Here is a 23106-nt window from a genome sequence, read left to right on the forward strand (position 1 = left end):
GTTTTCTTCATATTTCTAATTACTTACACATTATCTGGGGAGAAGCAAGCACATTCTGCGCAGTAAAGGAATGTCTTTTCCTTTTATATCAAAAGGTATGCTAACTACCTGTGTAACAAGTTGAGAAGGGAAAAAGCAAAAAATAATATCTGAAAAATTGCAGGTCACCAGTTGCTTTGTTCCGGGCCTATATGCTGGATTAAATGTGTGCTTTCCTGGACCCTGGCTCACATAGTGTGCCTCATCTCATCCCTTCCCCCTTCCCATTACCTTTTATCATTGAATGAAACACAGTATTAGAAGACTTGGCTAGTATGTCCTTCACACAACTGCTATTATGGGAGTAGAGCAATTAATGACTCCAATCATAGGATAATTTTTGTTTGAAGGAAACACTGGAGATCATCTCATCCCACCTCCTGCTCAAAGCAGGGCCAACTTCAAAGTCCGATCAGGTTGCTGAGAGCCCTGCCCTGCTGAGTTTTGAATATCTCCGAGGGTGGAGGTTCTGCAGCCTTGCTGGGCGGCCTGTTGCGCTTCACCCTCATGTGAACTTTTCCCCATATATCTAGTCAGAATTTCCCTTGCTGCCTGTTGCCCCTCATCCTGTTGCTGTGTACCCCTGAGAAGAGTCTGACTCCACCTCTCTCTAACCCCCATGAGACACTGAAGACAACAGTGAGACCCTGCCCCGAGCCTCCTCTTCTCCAGGCTGCACGAACCCAGCTCTCCCCAGCCTCTCCTTGGACACCACATGCCCGCAAACAGCTGGGGTAGCACCTGTGGGCTCACTCCGGTTTGTCAACACCATACTTGTACTGGGGAACCCAAAACTGACCATAGTGTCACTTCCATTCATCAGGTTCTGTGTGCATGTCAACAGAGGGGTTTTTAGGCTCTGGGGCAAATACAATTCAGTCCCTGCCTGCCTTTGCATTGCTGTCCTTCCAAACCACCCAGCCCTTGTCTGCTGTCCTCTTCCCTCATCCCTGCCATTTACCAGGGATAATTGGGGCAAATTTTCCATGGGACTTTGGGGCTCATTGCTACAGCCACATCACAGGGAACTGTCCTGGGCATCTTCCACTGCCAGCTCAATGTTCTGCTTGCACTGAGGCCTAGTAAAACGCCCACAACCTAAAAGTGAAGGGCATACCTAAGGCAACATACAAAAATAATTGTAGGAAACAGATTGGGTGTTGTACAGTAGAGAGAAAGGTGGTGAGGTAGAATAATTCTGTATTTTGTGAAAATCAGATTTTTAAAAAGAACATTTTCCTTTATGGGCAGAAAGGCAGTTGGGTGTCAATACTGTAGATGGCATCAGCCATGCCTGCGAAGCTCTTGGCTGCCCTCTGATCCGCTGAGCCTGGCAGGTGCTGAGCAGGAAAGGTGAGCTCTTAAGATGAGCAATGCTGAGCAACATATTTTGCAACTTTGCTAAAATGTTTTCTTAAAATCAGCTAAACCCTTTAAACAGAAGTTCTCCTCATATAACTTCTAGCCACTTGTGTGTTACTAGTGAAGAATAAATGTCAGTGCTTAACACAAACACAATGCAGACTACTTTCTTAATAGAGGTGTCTCATGAAATTACAGAGGTGTATCAGTCTTAGTCTAAAAGACAGACTCATCCTTTTGCTCCGTGTTCCTAAACACTTCTGTTTATTCCATTTGTGATGTGGGCCAAGCTCTTGGTATATAGATCAAGATTTTTTGCCAGTAGAGTTGCCCTTCATACCTTCCCCATTTCTTTATCTGGTTATGATGACAGTCTAAAACTGAGATGCACCTCATCTCACTTCTCTAAAATTTGAGTATTTCGTTGAAGCTAGTGGTCTAAGCTGCCGCTGTAGTCAGGAGCAGAGGTTGTCCCAAGGGCAGAACTTCCCAACCAAAGTAGACAGGATGAGCCACCTCTCAGAGGGGGATTGCCTTCTCCATGAAGGTGGGAACCTGGATGGCTAATGGTAGATGGATCTCGTCTGCAGCCTCTCCAGTTGACTTATCTGTGGAATCTGGGGGAACAAGGCAGAGACATCATGGAAGCATCTCATTACATGACTGGAAATGTTTGGAGTCCCCGCAGCCAGGCTTACACTGCACCTAGGGAACAAAAATACATGGCATAAAGCAGAAGCACTTTTTCCAGAAGCACAGACACTTCTCTGCACATGGTTGTAGAGATGTCTTGGCTTTTCAGCACTCTCCAGCAATGATGGACAGTGACTGAGCTTGAGAAATGCTGAAAAAGGACTAAAAGTGAGTGTCTTTATCAGTGCATGATTGTATTGTTAAATGGTATGATAAATGCTCACCGGTGAGATTTGAGCTAAAGTCTGCTCATGCTCATTTCTCAGTAGAAACACAGAAAAAATAAACACAGTGAATATTTGTTGTATAGTTTTATGTCATAAAGTATAAAGACAAACACAGCACATTCCTGTGTAATTATATAGCTGGTATAACAGTTTTTCCATGCAACAGGCTACTTTTTGTTAAAAAAATCCCTATCACACACTATTAGCAAGTTGTTGATTTAAAAACCTTACCTGCATATGAATCCTTACTTGGCATGTGATGAGAAACATACTAGAAACAAGAATGACATACCATTGCCATACAGATGGTCCTAATTTTGCCTGTGCTAGTTAGTCACAACCTTTTAGTAGTCACTGTAAAATAAATGCTAATCTCTTAATATAACCTTGGACAGGTCAGCACAAATCTACGTAGATGAATTTGGGAAATCTAGCAAGCTGAGTCTGGGTTCTTTTGTTTCATTTTCTTTTATTTTGCTTTAGTTAAATAGTTTCTGCCCCCAAATAAGTCTGTTTTGGGAGCTATAATTTGGTGAGTTATCATGAACTGTCTGATTTTGAAGCCATATGGTGAACTACGTAGAATTCATCAATTGGATGAAAGGTCTGCTTCCGTATTTGTAAAATCAAAGCTTAAGAGGTCGGTTCCCACTTACAAGTCAGTCTTAAACTGCGTGCTTTGTTTGTCAAAGTGTATGCCATCCTAGGTGTGTGGCGAAAGTGTGGAAAAGAGTGAAAGAGAACCCAGACCATCTGCAGTTTCGGCTGAGAACTACCTCCAGCCGCTCTTGTGCTTCCGTGCAAATGAGAAAGAAAGTCATGCTCGAAAGCATGACTTGAGTTCAAGAAGAAATTCATGATTCATGTTAGTGGCAACAGGTGCTCATGGTGAATGTACTTCCAAATTTGTGACTTCTTTGGTGCTCTTAAACAACATAAAACAGTTTAAATTCTGAGTATTTTGAGCTCAAGTCAAGGTGTGAGCTGCTAGCACTTTTCACATTGTTTTCACTATGCGGAAGTCCAGTTTTTAAACAGCAGTACTGAAGGTGTTTTATTGTGAAATGATTTAAACCGACTGGGCTGATCAGTTTATAAAATGAGCTGTTAATATACAGGGGAAATACTGGTAAGTTATTAAATGTAGAAGCCAAGGAAATGCTGCAATAGGGATACCTTATTCATTCCTCACAAAACGGCTGGTTATCTGAAATCTATAAATATGAATCTCAACACTGAAAGTGTAACATAAAAACGATCAGGTAAAAATAGTACTGTTGTATTGAAAAGAATTAAACCTGGACATGTTTCAAATGTATATCTGCTTACTTTGTTAAAATAGGGATCTTCCCTTGCAGGTTGTTTTGTATGGCCAGATCTCTATCCTCATTTCTCTCTTGTGTTCACGCAGTACAATGAACTGGATTAGGATCTATTTTGAACACCTTTTATTCTGCATAGTGCTGCATACGTGGTGTGGCTGCAGAAATGTGCGCAGTACAGCTTGTATATCATAGTCTATCTAGTACAACAATAACAAAACCACCCATCTACATAATCTCTTATGCTGCTAATGCTGAATAAGCTAGAGAGAAAAAGAAAAAGGATTTTCAGTTCTCAGGAAGAAGGTGTGGGATGGACATTTAAATTTTAAAATATTGTGAAAAATTTGAGAGATTAAATTTTATAGAGTATCACTAGCTTTTAGATTTTTCTCCACAGCTGAAGTAAATGATTAAGTTTGGCAAATGTTATTAAGTAGGAATCCAGACTGTGAAGAGATTTTCTCCAGCTGACATGCTGCAAAGAGTGCTGCAATTTGTCACTCTGATTTATTTATTTCTTCAGTCAATTGATGTCACTGTTGATTTAGGAAGGAGACCTACTATTGATTGCTGAAAGGAAAACATCCAAGAATCTCTTTCCCAATCGTGATCAAGATACACTCAAGCTGCATTTTAGAAAATCACTGCACAACATGCTATTTTTCATGAAGTTCACTTCCACTTTTGGAACATTCACTTATCTACGCATGAGTTAGGGATATTCATTTTGTGCATTTGTGACCGTCGAAGTGTTTAGCATGTGAAAATGTGTAAAATATGCTAGCAGAAAACACTGTGTCTATCAGTCAGAGACATGTTTACCAAGGTCTGGTTAAGGCATCTATATAAAGGCTGCAGACAAGGTTTATATACAAAGATTTTTAAAATCAACATTTCCACGAAAAGCTTTGGCGTTTAAAAAAGAAGATGAAAGAACTATTTTGTTAAAATTAAACAGTGTTTATTTGTTAAGCCACAGGTGTGTCCAGTTGCCTTCCATTTCATAGGGTAAACATACATCATGCACATATATATATAAAAGAGCTTCTAATCTTGTAGTCTTAACATACATATTAAAAGCCTGTCTTTCTACAGGGTTTCTATGGGCCTGATTTTCATCCTAACAACTTTGAGGGAATAATCAGAGGCTTTAAATGGTATCCAAACCACTCCATTTTCGATCTCATAAGGAACATTGTACCTGGGGTCGTAGTGGCCCCCCAAGTAGTAAATGCCATTGAGGTTGGCCGCCTGGCAGCTGTTGTACCACCAGCCGCCCCCATACACTTCCGCGCAGCTCTCCTCCCAGCGGTCATGGTCCCTGTCGAAAGTGCTGAACCGCATCTGGGCATGGGACGTGTATTCGGTGCCCTCCTCCGGCCAGCCAGTGATCAGCGCGTCCCCGGCAGTCCCCTCGTAGGAGGACACAGCAAGGGCATATCCTTCCGACTCAGACCCTACCTGTATAATATACTCTGCATACACAGCATTTCCATCCCAGTCCTCCAATTCCACTCGAAGGACGGTGTCATTCTGCGTTAGCAAGTGTAAGTTTTCATTGCCCAGCCAGTACTCTCCTTGACCTTTGTTGTCCACGCTGCCAAAACCTCTCTTGTAGTCTTGCCAGGTCCGGTTAAAATTCACTGATCCATCCATTCTCTGTTGGATCAATAGCCATCCTCCCAAAGTGGTCTCTTGGTCGCAATAAACTGACAAAACGTTATTGGATCCCGCTGGCTTGATTTTGAAAATGCCACTTTTGGCACCAAAAGTGTGTTTCTGGCGGATATCATCACAGTCTAAAAAAAAAAGTTGATCTGGTTTGACAGGAGTTATCAGTAAAATTTAATAAAAGGTTCACAGGAATCCAAGTAGCAATAGTTCTGAGGAAAATTTGTTAAACATGTCATGGACTACACTAGGCATAGTGACAGGCACCATTAAAAAGAATTCAGATATATTTTACATACTTCTTAATTGCAGATGACATTGTCTATGTAATAACCAAGTATTAACGATATATTTTCCTTTTTGTTTTCAAGGTGGCAACAAACAGACACCGTTCTTGCATTTTTTTCATCACACTGACTTACAGCAGTATCTAAAACCAATGTGTCAGTTTGATTACGGATGGAGTTTTGCTCTGCTACCTCAAAATCCATCTCCCTGACGCGTATGTGTACCTTTCCCAGTGTAGACTGTCCTGTGATTCGCTCCTTTCGTTCTGAAGCTGCGTGCCTGCAAGTCTGGGGTATCCTCTGCACTCTCATCATGCTGCACCCCACCTAGCTCCTTAGTTATTTCACGGGTCTTTAGTGATTTGGTTTCGAAAGTGGAGCCTCCCTTGTTGAAACTAGAAGAGGCACTGGTCACTACTGTTTTGGAGTGACTTGCACTGCCTGATGGGAAGCCAGAAGGTTGAATGTGAAGTCTTCCAAAATCATCTTCTTCCTCTTCTCCTAAGTCTGTAAATCTGTCTTTTCCCCCATAAGTCCCCGAATGACTAGTTCCTACACTACCTAAGTGACCACTGACTGTGCCAGTTCCACGGCTGCTAGCTGAAGCACTGCCAGATCCACCAGAAAGCCTAGTAGTAGTGGTTGCAGACCCAGGGGTAAGAAATGACGCTAGCTCAGGGAACCTTTCCAAGCTGTGGAAGCCACCTGTCCCACTGGCATGGTACCTGCTCCCTTCCCCTCCAACATCTCCTACTCCACGTAAATGGGAGCAGTCTGAGCCATCAGAGGAAACCATTTTTTCAACTACTTCTTCTCTAGGGCCATCAGGGCCACTAACAATTTTCTTGGTGACAGTGGTGGTGCATCTACGGACAGTGGAGGTTCCATGTCCCACACTAGGGCTGTCTCTCCCATGCACAGGAGGAACCACTATGCTAGGGCGTGAAGGTCCATCTCCCCTTGATCCTGTCACATGATGTGAGCTCTCGCCTCGGGAAGCGCTTGTGTCTGTTTCTGATCTTTCTAACACCACTTCCATCTGCTTGATGACATCAATAAAGCTCAGAGCTTGCAGTTCTGGTAGAGGTTTGTGCTTAAAATGCTCAGGAACATTCGAGTCCTTCACTGGCCTTATTTTCAGTGTGCTCAAGGTAGTTGTTTGAATCTCTGGGTGCATGTTGATAGAGCTGGACTGGGTAAGCTGCTTCTGGATGTTGTCATAGCTTTCTTTGTCCACATGGTAATCAAAACTTTTAGCACAGGATCCTTTGCAAGCTCGTAGCTTGATATCAATGTCCACCTACATAAACAGAGAGAAATAACTTGATTAGAGAGCTTTCCTGACTTTCTCAAGTAAATGTATTCCTTAAGTGAACTTAGGAAAGGTGGCAGTTGCCTGGGTACATGCCACTTACAGTTGAGCTTCTCCAAAGCTCAGTTTTGAAGTCTTCCTCTAGTTCATTTCCACCATAAATACGACATGTGCAATAGCACAAAGCAGGTAAGTGCTATGGACAAGTATGCTACAGCATGTTCCCAATTTCTGCTCCCTTTAATTCTCAGGGAATGGGGGAGTTCTCTTGGGTTTGGTGGGACTACCATGGAGCTGGATATGCTCACTGGAGGTCGGGGCAAAAAGGGATCCTCCAAGGAGCCGGGGAATCAATGCACTTGCCCCAGAGCCTGCCAGAGCCCTGCTGGGAGACCTGTGTCCTGGAGGTCCCACTGCTCGCCCTAATGACTGGTAAAGCTGGACCTCTGCACCAGGGTTCAAAAGGGGATTATGAGCAAAACTGCCATTTGTGACAGGACTTTTCTTTACAGTGCATCAGAGAAATCAGCCACAGCCTGGAAACCTGGGCTTTTAATGCTACCACAGGCTGTGGGCAGTGGTGGCAGCACCAGGGAAGGACAGGGCATGTCTGGACCTTTCAGTCCTAGTTGCTCTGCAGCTCCATACAGGAGGAGAAATGCTCTATACAGAGCTAGTTACAAGGAGATGTAACATCAGTAACCCTTGTTGCCTTTCTCAAAGCAAAAGCTGCAGACAGGACCAGGAGTCCTCCTGAGCTCCCACTGGTTCCCATGCAACAGGAAAATAAAAACAAGCCCCACAGAAAGAGCAACTCATTTGGGAATTTGCTTCAACTGGCCAGATCCTGTGAGAGTTGTATCAAGTTTTTTTCTTCTATACAGAGCACTGCTCACCATGTACAGTATAACGGATAGACCCTGTATCTGTAGCTAGTCTTTGGAAATAATGGAAATTACATAGCAGCTACCTACCTCCAAGCGCTTCATCTCTATCACCTGATCGTGGATGCTGTTTTGCAGAGCTTTAATTCTGTTTACTTGGGTGACAACTCTCTGCTGTAATGTCACAATTCTCCTTCTCAGTTCTGCTGACACGTGACTGTAAGTCTCATCAAGCTCTGAAACAGAAATACATCACTTTCAGCTATGCATGTGTAATTTTTCTCTCCTAAAATTGTATCATCTTTTAAAATATATAAGTAAAACATGTAATTAAGAACATATTTCTCATAATACTGAGCAGGTAAAAAATTACACTAGTTTTTACTAGTTAAAAGTCTCACATTAGTGTTTATTCTAGTTTTTGATGATAAAGTCCACTGCAGTATATATTTTCACTGAATAATGCTTATGCACAAAAAAACATAGAATTTTAGCAACAGTTAATAATACTGGGTGTGAGATACATACCCTGGGCACTGTCCAGCTTTGGTTTTAGTATGTTTATGGTTTCCACAATTATCTGATTAGATGTTTTGTAGTTGTTTTGGTTATCTGCAAGCAGCTTCTTAATTTTGTCTATTCTGTGACTATAATCCTGATCAGTTTCATCAATCAGTCCTTGCATTCTGCAACCAGATGGACATTTTGCACCCTAAAATTGGAGGAGGTAGAAAACTGTGTCAAAATCTTAATGAGTATACCGTTACGTTTACAGATTCTTGGTCATTACTGAAAAGCCATTGAAAAAAAATGCGGCAAGATTCTGCTGCTTCTCTTCAGATTTTGTCTCCTGTACATCCAAGGACTTCGCCAAGGACTGCTGTGACTTAGAGCAATTCACCTTGGGGCTGATTCTTTACCCCTTACCACTCTGGTAAGAGTGGTGTGTTGGAATTAGTGAGGCGTTATCAGTGGAAACTTGTCCTAGTGGGGGCGACAAGCAAGCCCTTAATTTGCCCTTTCCTCAGTTCCTTACCAGTGAAATAATAAAAAAAAAATCCCCAAAGGCTGCTGGAAGGATAAAGCTGTTGTCCAGTTTAAGCAAGGATGTTAGAGGCCAACTTATGTAAGCAAAATTTTCCTCGGGAAAGCAAAATGTTCTTACGCATTAAAGCTCTTTGGCAAGATTTCACTGTATAATGTAGCACAGAGATGGATCAAGATGTAAAAGGTGAGAAAGGGCTAAGTTAACTGTTTATACACGAAAACATTCAGTCAATCATTATGAATATTTTACTGAACATTTTGCCCTCAGACTTCCTAAAAGGTAAGAGGTGAAAGGTAAGTTATTTCTTTGTCACGCGTTTCTTTGTGGTGCCTTCTCCTTACCAGCTACAAAAGCGGCAGCAGCAAAATTCTGAAAAGAAATTCTTTGTATTTCTTTTTTTCCCTGCAAGAACAATCTTTCATTTCATCCTCCCCTCCCAGTCTTCGGACCCTGCACCCCGCCAGCTTTCCTTCTCCCCTGCTCCTTCAGCAGCGCGGCCTCATCTTTCTGCCCTTGGGCAGCCTCTCGTCCCTCTTGCTTTACCGTCTAACCTCCCCTGGCAGCTCCCCTTCCTCCCGCGCGCCTACAGCCCTGCGCGTCCCTCCCACCTTTCTAGCCTCCCTTACCAAAGGATGGGGAGGCTATTCTGCACAAAAACAGATTTTTCCGGTTTCTCTTTCCCCCCGCCTCGCCGGGAGGGAAGCGGCGGAGCAGAGTGGCTCGGGGAGCAGCCGCCGCCAGAGCGAGGAGGAGCCTGGTGCTGCCGGCCCGCCACTGAGCCCCAGGGCGCTGCGGGCCCTCGCCTCCACCCCGCCGGCTCCCTTTCCCACTTCCACGCACCGAGTTTCCCCAGGAAAGCCCACCCCGGAGGCACCCCCAGTCCCTCGAGGGGCGGCCGAGCCGCCGCGCGACACCCCCGGAGCCCGGTGAGGCCCAGGCGGGCCGCGGCCGCCCTCACCGCCATGGCCGCCGCCGCCATGGCCGCCACCGGCGCGTGCTCACCCAGTCGTCGTCGGCGCAGATGGGCCAGTTCTTGTCGCTCCTGCAGGCCGACGGCGACATCTGCTCCACGATGCGGGGGCCGCGCACCCCGCCGCCCTCCTTCTCGAAGGTGCTCTCGCTGGCCTGCGCCTGCCGGGGCAGAGGGGGAAGGAAGTAAGGAAGGTAATAACATCAGTAATAAAAATAATAATGATAATGATGGAAGGACATTCTTTCCAAGCAGCACAATTAATGCTTAAAAGGATTTGTGATTAATTCTGACACAGTTTTCCTAATTCTAGCCTTAGAGCCAGAACTTCAGCCATCAGGAACTGGCACGTCACCAGATTCATGCTGGTTTACTTCATCCTGAGGATCTGGCCCTAGTGGCCCTTAAAAGTAACAAGTAAAGCTTTCCTTTTATATAGTCTATGCCTTTTCAGCATTAACAGCTCCAGTACAACTGCTTTTGTTTTGTCAGGTCTGCTCCCTGTAATTTCCGTGATTTGTCAGAACAGTTAGGTTCTTCAAAAAAGAGGCAGAAAGAGAGAATCTAATACAAGATTATGGGCTGAGACTTAAAGGAGAGAACAACAAGGTTAAAGTATCATAGATGAAAATCAGAACTACCACTTTCCTTATTTACAAATTAATTCTTGCTTAGCTCTAGTTTAACCTGATGTTGCTGCCACAGACACTGCTGGGGTTTTTTATGTGCATTATATAATAAAGCTATTATGTATCATTTGTAGCTGGAAAGTCCTGCTGAAGTAAATTGGGATGTACAGTCCAGAGGAAAGTAGAATTCATCTAATAAACTGAAAAATTCCTGACCGACTAGAAACAGCAGCATCTTATGAGTTAGTTTTAAGACTTACAGCACCATCTATGAATCTACTGATTCGTGTTAACGTACCTGCTTTGCTGCTCCTGAAGCCAGGCAGATTCAGCAAAACTGAATTAAGCAAAACTAAAGAATTAGATATTCAAGAACTACTGATGTGAAAGGCCAGTAGTGAAATGGTTACAGTAAGCTCATGCATATGTGGGTACATTGAATTTTACGAGCTAGATGACAGCCAAAATGCATCTATCTAATCAATGAATATTAAATAAATGTTCATACTTCAAATCAGCAAGCCATTGAAAGAATCAAGCAAGCAAACTCATACCCAGGCTATGCAGAGGCACAGCAACACACAGAGGATCCTCACTGGTACCATCTTCAGGAGAAAAGCGACCAGAAGTCTGACTGAGAGGATGCTTTTCACCTGTTTCTGGTGCAATTTAAACCTTAATGCAGAGCTGAGATTAATCATTATGCTCTCTTCTGTTTGCAGACAAAACATGCCAGATGCCCCCAGGTGATTACCTAATGTCTCTTGCACAAGTTACTGAAGTTATTACGATAAGTTTGTACAACACCAACATGTGGGCAATGCCATATATTCCAGGAAAAAATCTGTCTAAAGCTAACTTTCTGGTAACTGGCTGTTGAATTAGGCTACATTAGGTCCTGATACAGGACCTAATAGGATCCAGCAGTACTTAACCACCCAAAGACACGCACTCTGTGTACCTGATATTTAACCAATATAATCAAAAATGGATATAAAAATCAAATAATCAAAAAGTGGACTTCCTTTAAAAAAGGAAGTCACTGTCCTTTCTTTGTGACTATGTACCACTGATGTGAAGTCCCCTGGGCTTACCAAAGCAAGTAATAGTCTATGAAATGTTAATTCAGGCTATCTGTGACCATGTGGTCATCAACAGAAATTTATTCCTGAGAACTGCAGAGCTCAGTCCAGTTGTTAGAATGTATATCCAGTTCTAGAGCTGAACCCTATTGCTATTTAACATACAATATGTTTAGCACTATGCTGTCTCTTACATGAACATGATATGCTTTTAGAAAGTGAGGTTTGTTTAAAATGAACACTTTGAACTGAACACATATTTATGAAGAGCATATTATAGTGGTGCTTCAAAATGTCCCAGAGCAAATGTAAAGGATATTCAAATCTTCTTAAAGGGATCATGTATTTTGTAGGTGGCACTTGATAATGTACTACTGCTGCTGCTGTGCTCTCTCTAACAAACCCTATGGCTACTGGGGAATATTGCACTTGACTGTCAAACACTTAAAGCTGCTGCCCATCTCAGAAGCTGCCACCACTATGTGCAGAAATGAGCAAGCAAACCTTTGCTTGGGCACGTGAGGGACTAATCAGTCGAAAGAAGAAAACTCTGGCTTGGCTTTTTAAAACAGCATCAAACTCACAAAACTCTCCATCATCCAAGGGTTGCAGCACTATATCAGAGTCTGACCTAGAGTGGTGTTTTTAAACTTGACTCTAGCATTGTACAACATAATTAGTCCAAAATAATTGATTGTATCTTTGGATCCATTCCAGCAGCCTCTTATGTTTTCTGTTATGCTCCTTTTCTCTGCTTCTGCTTTTCCTCTTGTTTCCTGCCTTCAAAAGGCTTGATCCTTCTCCCCATAAAGCTCACTGAAGTTAGACTGAACCATTTGTTTCCTCCATTTTTGGCGTTGCATATCATGATGGCCCTGTTCTCTTACGTAGGAAAAGCCTTCTAAACTTAACAGCACTTATGCTCATCTTGGAAACAGTGAGTCGTATCCCCAGATAGGGGGGGATGTAGCAGAAAGCAGCAGGGCTCAATAAAATGGTGCTACACTGATTTACATCACCGATTTACACCTATACCACCAGGATCTGGTTTTGCGTGACAAGGGGCTTCTATTTTATTTTACGCTTAATCTTTTCTGCTGCACATTCTGAAACAAGATGTTTCATTCATCTCCATTCCCTACAGCATGCTCTGTAAAGTTTTCTGTTAAATCCCATGCAGTGCTGGTAATGCTATGATGCAACTAGCCTCTTCTGATTTCAGCAACAAAACAGCCCAACTAGCTTTGGCAACAAATCTCCAAACAGACCCCCAGATTACCTTTGCTCAGCTTGAAGATCAGCAGTTAGCCAGAGCTGTGCTGTTTGATAAATGTACCTAAGGCAGCTCCAAAACTGAAAGCATGTCATGCAGTTACACCCCAAAATGCCTCACTGCTAACTTCAGCACTGGCAGGATCAGAGCTGCCTCCCCGCTCCAAGACCTATGCAGTTTTGTTCACTCTGTTGTAACAGTACTATGAATAAATTATAAAAAGCTTAGAGAGCAATAAAATGCTTAAAGGAGGGAACAATGACAATGAGAGAAAATTTTACAGGATTAGGGCTGATTATTTTACAGAATAGAGTAATATGGGCTTCACCCAAAATCTATGGGAGTCCATGGAAAGTCTCCCACTCAAACCAGCAGGCTCTTATTCAGCTTCCACATCAGACACAAAACTCCACTCAGAGGTCTCCACTTCAGGCCCTCCGTAGTAACAAATGGGTATAGAATTGCCCCCAGAACCTTTACGTGCCCTCGTTGTGCATGTGGCTGGCGCTTCATGAAGGAGCAGACGCCCAAAGCTGTATTTTCTTATTGTGCTCTGCAGACAGTTTAAAACCTCAAGGATTTCCCTGTGGTGCTCATCATTCAGCTATCTCTGTGCTTTATAGAAGAAAGAGAAAGGCCAAGTTTGAAAGCAGGTATTAATCTGAGGGATCAGTTTTGATACTCTGAGACTTCAGAGCATGCTACATCTGCAGATCCCAATGACAATGGCTGTAGCTCTATGCTTAGCTCTAGGGTCTCTAAGGAACATCCAGCAGCCAGCTCTGAAAAGCCTGAGTGACTTGCCTATGGTCCCACAGGAACATGGTGGCAAGGGCAGGAATAGTATCAAATTCTGCAGGGTAACCTTCAGCTGTGATTTAGAGACAATTGTGCCCTGCCCGCTCTTGCTCACTACATGTATTCCAATCAAAAGCATCCTTGACTTATCTTGCAACCAGTTTCCACTCCCAAACCTGATTAGGCAAGTATACAATGGGAAGAAAAGACTAGGTGGTTACATCTTTAGGATTGAACCATAATGGATAAATAAGCATAATTCAGGTGGCATGTATCACCTTAGTTCTGGCATTTCCTAACTTCCTAAGAGCTCGATTTTGTGATTTTTAACACCCTCTATTTTTCTCTGTAATTTATTAGGCTTTAAAAAAACCCAAGGATATAGAAGAAACCAAAAATCAGTGTCATTCAGTGGATGCCCAGGTGCTTGCAGTTTGAGCTTTATCAACCACACTAGCAGAGGATGAGACAATTTGCTAGTTGGTTTCACATATACAGGCTGCCAGTGTAAGACTGGATGCTGTAGTAAAATGTGCCAGGCCTGCTCTGACCCTGCCGGAAGGATAAATTCTCTGGTGACCTTCAAACATAGAAAACTCACTTAGGCTCAGATCCAAGTAAAACTCAGTCAACAGGTCAGAGGCTAGAAGGACTGGAAAAAGCCGATAACCAACCATAAACATTAGGTAAGTTAAGAAAGCTCTCCTGCTTCATTTGAAGGGGATTGCTGTGTGAAGCTCGGGTAGAAGAGGAGCTCCTCAGTCTCTCCAGGTGAGGACTGGATCTGAGCCTGACCTTCGGCCTGTACCTTTGCTTTCATGTTGCAATCATCCAGTCACTTCTCTGTATGTTTGTTTAAAAGGCTAAAGGCTAAGAGCTAGATAAACTTTGGGTTTAACTTTAATTCATGATTAAAGGGCAGGCATGCAGTTTACTAGTCAAGCCGCCTTGTTCTTGGCAGGTTGCCACAGCAATAGTTGAGAGCCTGGAATTTAATTCTGATTTATGTGTCCTAGATGGCAGCCAGCTCTTGTTGACTCAGCACTGTCCCTATCTCCTCTTCTATCATCAATCCCCATTACCAGTTTCCTAGAGGTGCCTTATCCTCCTCTCATCTGCTGGTTCCTGCCCCTCCTCTGGGTTCCCTGTGTTAGTCTCAGTCTTCCTTCAGGCCCAGCTCTCAGCTCCAGTTTCTCTTCATGTGCTCCTCAGTCTACTTATCTCTTTGGATTTGTTACCAGCCAGTGTCAGCATCTGGTCCCACATCTCCCCATCCAACATCCCTGGAGGCTTCAGCTTCCCATCAGCACCTAAGTCAATGTCAGTGCTTTTCTGCTTTGCACCATCCTTCTCCTTTAGTCTGTCTTCTTGCCTGCTCCCACTGGCTGACCAGTCAGTACTAGTAAGTCCCTTCTCTCTCCACTCTCAGTCCTAATTTCCTTACCCAGCAAGTCCTCTACTCTGTCCACCTTATTTGCATCTTTCTGCATGTATCACTTCCTCATTCACCTTTTTTTTATCTTTTTTGGCTTTGGGGTGATCTGCTTCCTGTTAGAAGGCACACCGAGCATGCAAAAGAGACAATATTTCTGTTCTTCATTCTTCTGTTTGATGCTACGGTGATCCTTGGCAAATAGGAAGAGTGATTGCAAGCACAAGGTATGAAAGAAAGGCAAGCTCATTGTAACTACCAAACCCTAAATGAACTTTTATAAACTCAGAGGGGGAAGGGCTTGTTCTAAGTAAAAAGGACTTTCGCTATAGGCTGTGCTCTGAGAGTGATCTACAATAAAGACAGATTTAGAAAGATTTAGAAAAGAGAAACAAGACCTCTCAGAATGCAAATTAGGGACATCATTAAGTCAAATGTATTTGCCTGCAAAAAATTGCACTGAGGCAAAAGTTCTCTGAGATTCAGAAGAAACAGATCTTGTCAGACTCCTTTTTGATAGCTACTGGGGCCATAACAGTGAAAAGGATCTCCAAAACCATGACTCTTACCAGTCTTCATTAGGACCCAGGGAATATAACTGTAGGCTGTGATCCTACAGACTCCCTTTGAGCTCTGGCATAAGAAGTCTGTGAAAGATCAGGCTTCTTGGGTTCAACAGATCTGACTTTCCAGACTGCTGGAGCAAATAGTTCTCTCCAAAGAGACTCAAAATTATTTTTGAGACCTTAAGACACCAATAAACACATTGACGGGGAGAATAAGCCAAGCTTAGTTCTTGTGAACAACCCATAAAATGACAGCTCACATCAAAGAAATGTGTATGATTAAGGCAGATTCTCATCAAATAAATAATTGCAACCAAAAGCTAAGCTGGAAGAGACACAGTTTAGACCTAGAGGAATTTGGACATATAAGTCAAAGTGGCAGAGATGAAAGGAGTACTTTTCAATTCCGTTATTGCAAATATACAAACAACCCCAACCTTAAAGTCATGTCAGAGGTAGGATAAACTGAAAATGAAAAACGAAAAAGCCAATGCCAATCAGCTGGCTATTTCCAGAACCGGGCTCAGACTCCAGGCTTGCCAGCTCGCAGTTCCCCATCCTTCCCACATGCCTCTACACATTTCTCTTCAACTACAAGAAATCATGGGAGAGGCCTCATAACATAAAATGTTCAGGAAGATGATGCTCCGCTTGGATCCAGGTGCCCGGGCTGGCACTGAGCCACACAGCATGGCTGGGTGCATGGATGCAACAAGCCCATTCAGACGTAGTGGGCCAGCAGTGTCCTTCTTGTCCCTCACCCAAACAGTTGTTTATTCGATGCTGGCCCTTTGCTAGCAATGGCTTGTATTGTCTGCTGACAAATTCCTGAGAAATCTGCCTTTTCCCACACTTCAGCTTAAGGGTAAAAATTCAATCAAGTCAAAACAACCTCAGTAAAAACGATGCAAGGACAGCAGCTTGTTGTGCTGAGGAGACTCTGAGATAGATCCAAGGAAAAAGGCTCAACCACAACCTATCTATACACCTTGGACATCAGAACTGGAAGAGTGCCAAAGTGGCTTAAGTTGCCTTTAAGGTTCTGTCTCATTAGTGTAACATCACCCTGTCTTTAAAACAAGCCATTCCAATGTGCTGTTCAGAAAAACCAAGCAAACTTCTGGCCTCTCAATAGTAGCTATTGATAATTGATATTGATAGCTTTTATGGTAAAAAAGCAGTATTCAGGAGTAACAGTTGTATAGTATAGTACTACTTTAGTGATCTAGTATAGTACTATGCTCCAGGTAGTGAACCCAACTTGGGACTTTTATTCTGATTAATATTTGAGAAACTTGTTAATTTCTACACTCTGGAGTAAAATATGTGTTCTTGGTCATTGATAGGATAGTTCCTAATATATAGATTGAAAATGTATGCATTAGTTGATGGTAAGCTCTGTTAAGTGGCCTTCAGCAGTAAACTAGGCCCCTTCCAGCTTGCTGGTATTTTCATCTGTGCCACAAATGAACAATTCCATCAGCAAGCAGAATGAAAACTTGTGGAAATGAGTAACATTTTATGGAGAAATAGCTCCAACCCACACCTCTAAACAAACAGCAGAAACTACTTGTGTGCAATTCAGGAATAAGTGAATCAAACAGATTTGATCAGAATAACCTTTCAACCATGATAATGTTTACTTTGCTTTGCTTGGCCAACAGTAGAACACAAAAAGCAAGTTCAGAATTTTGTAATAATCAAAAATTTATTGAGAATCGGTACAGAAAAAATAACGATGTACAGAGGTAAGTAATGGCCTGCATAGGGAAAAGGCCTGGACATTTTACAGTCAAGGGTGTTTTACAGTCAAAACTGAGCTGAAGAAGGTTAGGTAAGCTCAGTGTCCCACTGATATAAGATTTGTTTTCCCTGTTCAGATGAGTCTTTGTTAAATTGTCTATTTATGCGTCTCCAACCTACAACAGAAAAAAAAAACCAGAGCATTATAATTTTCTTCTCAAAGAAAGATGGACTATATAAGGCTATGATGACGTGCTGATAGCATTCATACATATTTATATTAGTTGGAAATTAGAAATGTAGCATTTAAAATGCATGAAGGCAAAGAATTATTTCTGATCATAAGACTATCCTTTTATTTTTCAGTTAAAGGAAACAGTAATGAGGTAGGTATACTAGAACAAAACTACGAATATTTCTGTGACAAAACGGTAAATAGAGCTGACTTCTCTAAGATACAGTGGGCTTAACACTTCAACTGTATATGCTCTATAATTTGAAACAATAATTGTGTTAGGTTGTCATTTTACATATCTCCTCGGCCCTGTGGTCGAACCTGTTTGGTTTTGCCTAAGTTGTGCTGCTGTCCATCTACTGACAGTCTGTTGAATGGGATGATTTTCATTGCAGTTTTCTTCATGGAATACCACTGGCTACGCCACGTCACCCAGATAATGCCATTGTCGTATCCAGCTGGACCAGCATCTTCAGATGTGTACTTGCCATCTAAAAATAGTAGTTGCAGCAAAATATTTAATTGGTTTCTGAAATGATTAATGTGTCTGGTGCTTGACACCTCCATGGTATCCCTGAGCATGCCAACAGGCCCTGCTTCCTGCCTCTATCCCACCAGTTTGCTCCTATGAGGACCAATTCTCCCACTTCAGACTGGAGGACAGCCAGAAGTTCCTACTACTGGTATTAGTATTAACAGCTATTGCTAAGAATGAGCGATGCCAGCTTTCGGGAAACCACACAGTTACACATATACAATGAAAGTGACACATTTTAATTTGTCATTGGAATGTGGTGTAGAACGGCTGGGTTACTTTTTCTACATAAAAATAGGTATTTAGAAGATATTTTACCTATATAGTATTTGCCATTGAGGTGGCCAGCATGACATCTATTCATCCACCATCCGGATCCATCTTCTGCAGCACAGTTGCCTTCAAACTTATCGTTGTCGTTATCATAGGTACTGAACTGCATGCCATTATGGTAGGTAGATGCTTTGTCACTTACAGCTCCAAAATCAAAGCCATCAAAGGCATCCCCAGCGTCGCCACCAATAAAGTAGGCATAGGTCAATCGGTATTTGTCTTCTTCACTTCCCACTTTGAATACAGCATAGTCAGCAGTGCTGTTAACAAAGAATAATGGTGAATGTGAGCACGCTGCACTCCCACATTCATGACTGAAAAATACACAGGCAATGCATTGCAGAAAAGGCATTTCTGCCATCCTAGCATGTAATTTTGAAAAGGGGCTATTCTTTGTAAGATTGTATACCTCACTTTAATGAAATATGTCTAACCAAGTTTTGTGCTCCAGCATTAGACATCTTTTCTGACTACTACTCAGTGATGTACCACAGATCTACATTATATATGCATATATATAGCCCAGGCTCATACTGTTTAGGCTTACGTAGCTCATGAGGAAATTCACAGTTGGAGAAAGGAATAGATATCTCAAGAAATAGCAAAGATAGTATGCCCTGCTAGCTTCCTGGAAAACGGAAACAACCTAACCATTGTATATAAGATGCGAAGAAACTTTGAAGGAAAGAAACAAATTCATTCTGCCAAATAAACTAGGGCTGCCAGTGCACTGCCTTCAGATGCACATACATCTGGCAGCCACAGCTGTGGATTCAGGAACTGATGAACTTTCCCATGCATATATTAGCAGATCTAAGGGCATCATCATTTTTTCAGAAATCTATATGAATTGACACAACAGTGTGTTTTAAGCTGTCACTTTCACAAGCTTCATTAGCAGATACCCTTTTTTGCCACTCCAGTCCTCCAGTTCTATTCGTAAGGTGTAGGGTAGAGTAGACTGTGTAGTTATTAAATGAATCTTTTCATTGCCCAGCCAGAACTCTGTGCTGTCATCTGGAGACAGGTGTCCAAATCCTTCCTTGTACTGATCCCAGCTTTTCTTGAAGTCCTGGCTCCCATCCAGTCTCTGGAAAAAAAAAAAATCTCAACAAAAATGTCATGTATCATGTGTAAGTAAATTAACACAGTGCTGAAGCAATAAGCTTGTTCCTGTAGCTAAACAACTGACATACCCTCTGTAACACTGTCCACCCATTGCCATATGAGTCAATCTCACAATAGACTAGGAACGTCTGCTTGGCATTTTGAGGCTTGATGAAGTAAAGACCACTTTTTCTGGCACCTTTATTTGCAATATCTTGACAATCTGCAGCAAAAATATTCAAAGGATTGTTATTAATTTAGCTACTGTTCTATCTTCATATTTATTTGATCTGACAACCTTCTTAGTGCAAGAAGTACAATTCATCTAAATATCCTTGTTGCAAAGTTAGCTATTTAGTCTACATCCTTTAACCATAAAAATCCTACTGAAGTTCACAGGAATTGTGTAAGATGAGCAGGACTTCAGTTTCACATACAGTTTAAGCAACTTAAATGTAAAATGCAATCATTGCATTAATTTCTACAGCAACAAAAATGGTACGTTTGGTGCTAACGGAATAATTACATTTTTTTCAGGTGACTGCAGAAATGTGATAATGATAATTCTGTTCTTCCTATATTCATGGAAACTCTCCTCCCCTCCCTGATGTACAGCATACATTTTGGGCTGGTCATATTTTGGCTAACTAGGCCAAAGGAGCAAGTACGACTTCTGTTCCAACTGAATGTCCTTTCTGCAGAGCATCTACCTGTCATTCATGCTGATCCAAGTGCAACCGTACAAGAAGTAATTTATGTACCTCTTCCAGTTGTCTCCTGTATTTCGGCAGTATCTTTGCATGGCGCCTGACAGTATGTTTCAAGCTGAGCAATCTTCTGTCTTAGTAGTGTGATCTTGTTGTTGTTCATTATATGTGTATCTGTCAACTGTCTGGAGAGACATAAAAACGGCTTGTTGCATCAGCTGTTTCTTACTGACAATAATAAACATTTTCCAACACACATGCGCCTTACCTATCTAGCATGCTATTCCAAAATGGCTGCCTTTCCTAGCACTGGTATTTAAAGTTGAGGAAGCCCTAAAGAAAGAAAAGCAGCTTCTGCATTTACCACCAAGCAGAGAAGTGCCATCACATTCCTCTACAAGCAGCAGAGCAGGCGTTACAGCCCTCAGAGCTCCCCTCAGCTAGTGCTCTGGGAGAAAATGATTTTTCTGCTGTCAGCTATTGTTTGGTGCAAAAGGTTCAGCCTATGCTCCGCCATTCCCTGGCCCCTTTTTTCTCATGGTTTTGACTGGCGATGCGTGAGTGTCAAGCACAACTGAGTAGCAAGCACACCCAAGTGCAAGCACCACTATTCCAGTTTGCCTCTCGGCAGGCTGTTCAAGTATCAGTAGGCTCTGTCCTCCTTATGATCTCCCAAGCAGTGGGATTAGAGCTTGCCACTCACTTGCCCCATGTTAATACCTATCAGAACTATGCCAATAAGCACACAAAATTCAATTTTCACATAGGCATAATGTTTTAATCCAAAATTCCATTCCAAGGGCTGCAATTTTTCTGTTGTTAGATTACCATAAGAAAAATGGTCCCTCATTTCCTTTATCTCTTCTGTGACTTCTTCCTGCCCTGTATTCAATACTTCATTCCCAACTGGCTGAAACAAGAAAGTGTGCACTTGACCTTACGCCAAATTTGACTTGACTTTGTCACTCTAATCAGCAAAGCTCAAACCAGTAATTAATGCATGGATATAACTCTATGGAAAGTTTTTCTTTGTTCTCCTGAAGTAGATGATAAGTTATTCTTTTTAATTATGGATATATTTGTAAAACATAGATTATGCAAATAAACTGATGCAATAGTCAGAGGGCCTAAGTCATCATTGATATAATGTTATACAGAAGGGGAGATATTGCTACAGTCAGGTCAAAACCATGTCATTAACATTTAGACAAGTTAATGATCTTTTCAATTTTATCTTACAATGTCGATCTACAAAAGAATGTCACTGAGTTTATAGTTACTTATGATTTATATCAGTGGAACTAAGAGCTGATTCACATGGATATATGCAGCAAAATTCGTCAGATCAGTGATTGCATGGATATTCAATACACTCTGCATTACAGCACAAAATCATATTAATAAAATCTCCAAATTTCATGACAAAATTGATATGAATATTTGGCATAGCAAATGAAACACAAATAAAAAAATCTGCCAGCCTTCACAACATTTTCGTCTTGCACTTCTTGCACAATTAATGGGTTATGTAGATGAGCAAAGAATGCAATATCAGATCCACATTGTGGCTTGCTAGGCAACTATTAATAATGCGGGTGTAATGGTCCACACAAGCACAGAAAATCTTTCTGAGAAAGCCTTAACTGCAGTTGATAAAAGAAGAGAAAGGAAATGATCTGGACTGTGATACAAAAGGTGGAAGATACCTACTGTATAGTAGTTTCATGAGACAAAATAGTGTTTTCGTATTTGATAATTTCTTCAATTATTTTCCTGGACTTTTGAGTAAATCCATCAACTGAATCTGTAAAACAGGTAAAGATGTAAAATTAATGCAACTAATTAAGCGAATGAAAAAAACAAGCACACTGCATAAATTATATTTTTTCAATGGCATAGTTATTTTTATATTCTCACTTGGTAGTGTCTGCTTCTCAGGAGGACTGATGGTTTGGATGTGTTGAATCAAGTGCTCTGTTGATACTGTGGAGTTAGTGATTTGCTGCAAAAGTCTCTCAATTTCCTGCAGTTCATTATCCATAGTGAGATGGTATTTATTAAAGAAATCTGCAATGCCACAGGTAGTTGGGCAATAGCTACCCTAAAGAGGAAAGAACAATAGTTGATAATGTTTCAGGAGAAAAAAACCCCAGTAAAATATTTGGGCAGGAAAACTTGCAGGCACCGTTTATACAAATGATTGTGGACAAAAAAGGGTAGGCATTTGCCACTTTGTCTGCAGTATTTGAATTTATAGGGATGATTTAGTTTCACACGTATATATACACACACAAAACAAGAAAATGGTGCATGCTATTACTTTTAGTGTCTTCTGGATACGTGCTCTTATCAACAGTGCAACCTCCTGTGCATTTTTAACAAATGCGAACCACTATTAATAATGGGTTTAAAGCACAGAGCATTTATAAGTACAGAAAATAACAATGGGGCTCAAATAAAGCTACAAATGCATGCTGCTAGTTAACAACCAGTGCAGCAAAGCGATAGTTAGCCTCTTAACACAGAAGAAAAATAGTCAGATACTTACAAATCGCTCATCTAATATGCAGCAGTTTTCTCTGGTAGCGATGTACTGAAGAGAAGAAAGAAGATCATTTTCAGTGAATTTTCTCTGACAGCATTTTTGGCACAGACATGTTTCCTAACACTCTCTATCTCCACTTACCGCCATGCTAGTAGAAAAGAGCAGTGAGAAGAGAGGCCCCAGAGGCGCCCAACTGCCCAACTTGAGCACCATCATGTCTACCCTACCGCGCGCTGCTGGCTGCTCTGGGCAAGTGCAGGCAGCAGCCGAAAACGTTCAATCCCGTGCCCCGGGCAGCGCCTT

At 41.9% G+C, this 23106-nt stretch overlaps 2 protein-coding genes across 2 annotated transcripts; both read right to left on the bottom strand.

The window, feature by feature from the left end:
- Window positions 1–4670: 4670 nt before the first annotated feature.
- On the bottom strand, window positions 4671–11157 carry FGA (fibrinogen alpha chain). Its single transcript, XM_026120154.2, has 6 exons — window positions 11002–11157; window positions 9851–9979; window positions 8329–8512; window positions 7891–8036; window positions 5830–6904; window positions 4671–5445 (listed from the first exon to the last, which is right to left on the bottom strand). The coding sequence occupies exons 1-6, from the start codon at window positions 11146–11148 to the stop codon at window positions 4736–4738; spliced, it is 2391 nt and encodes a 796-aa protein (XP_025975939.2). The 5' UTR covers window positions 11149–11157; the 3' UTR covers window positions 4671–4735.
- A 6208-nt stretch (window positions 11158–17365) lies between these two features.
- On the bottom strand, window positions 17366–23106 carry FGG (fibrinogen gamma chain). Its single transcript, XM_026120155.2, has 10 exons — window positions 22945–23106; window positions 22807–22851; window positions 22176–22359; window positions 21969–22062; window positions 20313–20443; window positions 19641–19774; window positions 19350–19534; window positions 18430–18704; window positions 17898–18067; window positions 17366–17517 (listed from the first exon to the last, which is right to left on the bottom strand). The coding sequence occupies exons 1-10, from the start codon at window positions 23017–23019 to the stop codon at window positions 17503–17505; spliced, it is 1308 nt and encodes a 435-aa protein (XP_025975940.1). The 5' UTR covers window positions 23020–23106; the 3' UTR covers window positions 17366–17502.

This window comes from Dromaius novaehollandiae, chromosome 4 (assembly GCF_036370855.1).
Source record: "Dromaius novaehollandiae isolate bDroNov1 chromosome 4, bDroNov1.hap1, whole genome shotgun sequence".
Taxonomy (NCBI): Eukaryota; Metazoa; Chordata; class Aves; order Casuariiformes; family Dromaiidae; genus Dromaius; species Dromaius novaehollandiae.

What these genes read in the sequence shown, in the direction of transcription:
- FGA (XM_026120154.2), bottom strand. Translation starts at nt 11,148, where the DNA reads ATGATTAATCTCAGCTCTGCATTAAGGTTTAAATTGCACCAGAAACAG. An exon ending in TAGAGATGAAGCGCTTGGAG is followed by an intron (nt 6,905 to 7,890) that starts GTAGGTAGCTGC and finishes CTGTTTATGTAG; the next exon opens with GTGGACATTGATATCAAGCT. An exon ending in GACAGTCTACACTGGGAAAG is followed by an intron (nt 5,446 to 5,829) that starts GTACACATACGC and finishes TTTTTTTTTTAG; the next exon opens with ACTGTGATGATATCCGCCAG.
- FGG (XM_026120155.2), bottom strand. Translation starts at nt 23,019, where the DNA reads ATGATGGTGCTCAAGTTGGGCAGTTGGGCGCCTCTGGGGCCTCTCTTC. An exon ending in ACAGGAGACAACTGGAAGAG is followed by an intron (nt 19,775 to 20,312) that starts GTACATAAATTA and finishes TTTTTGCTGCAG; the next exon opens with ATTGTCAAGATATTGCAAAT. An exon ending in GGTGGACAGTGTTACAGAGG is followed by an intron (nt 19,535 to 19,640) that starts GTATGTCAGTTG and finishes TTTTTTTTCCAG; the next exon opens with AGACTGGATGGGAGCCAGGA.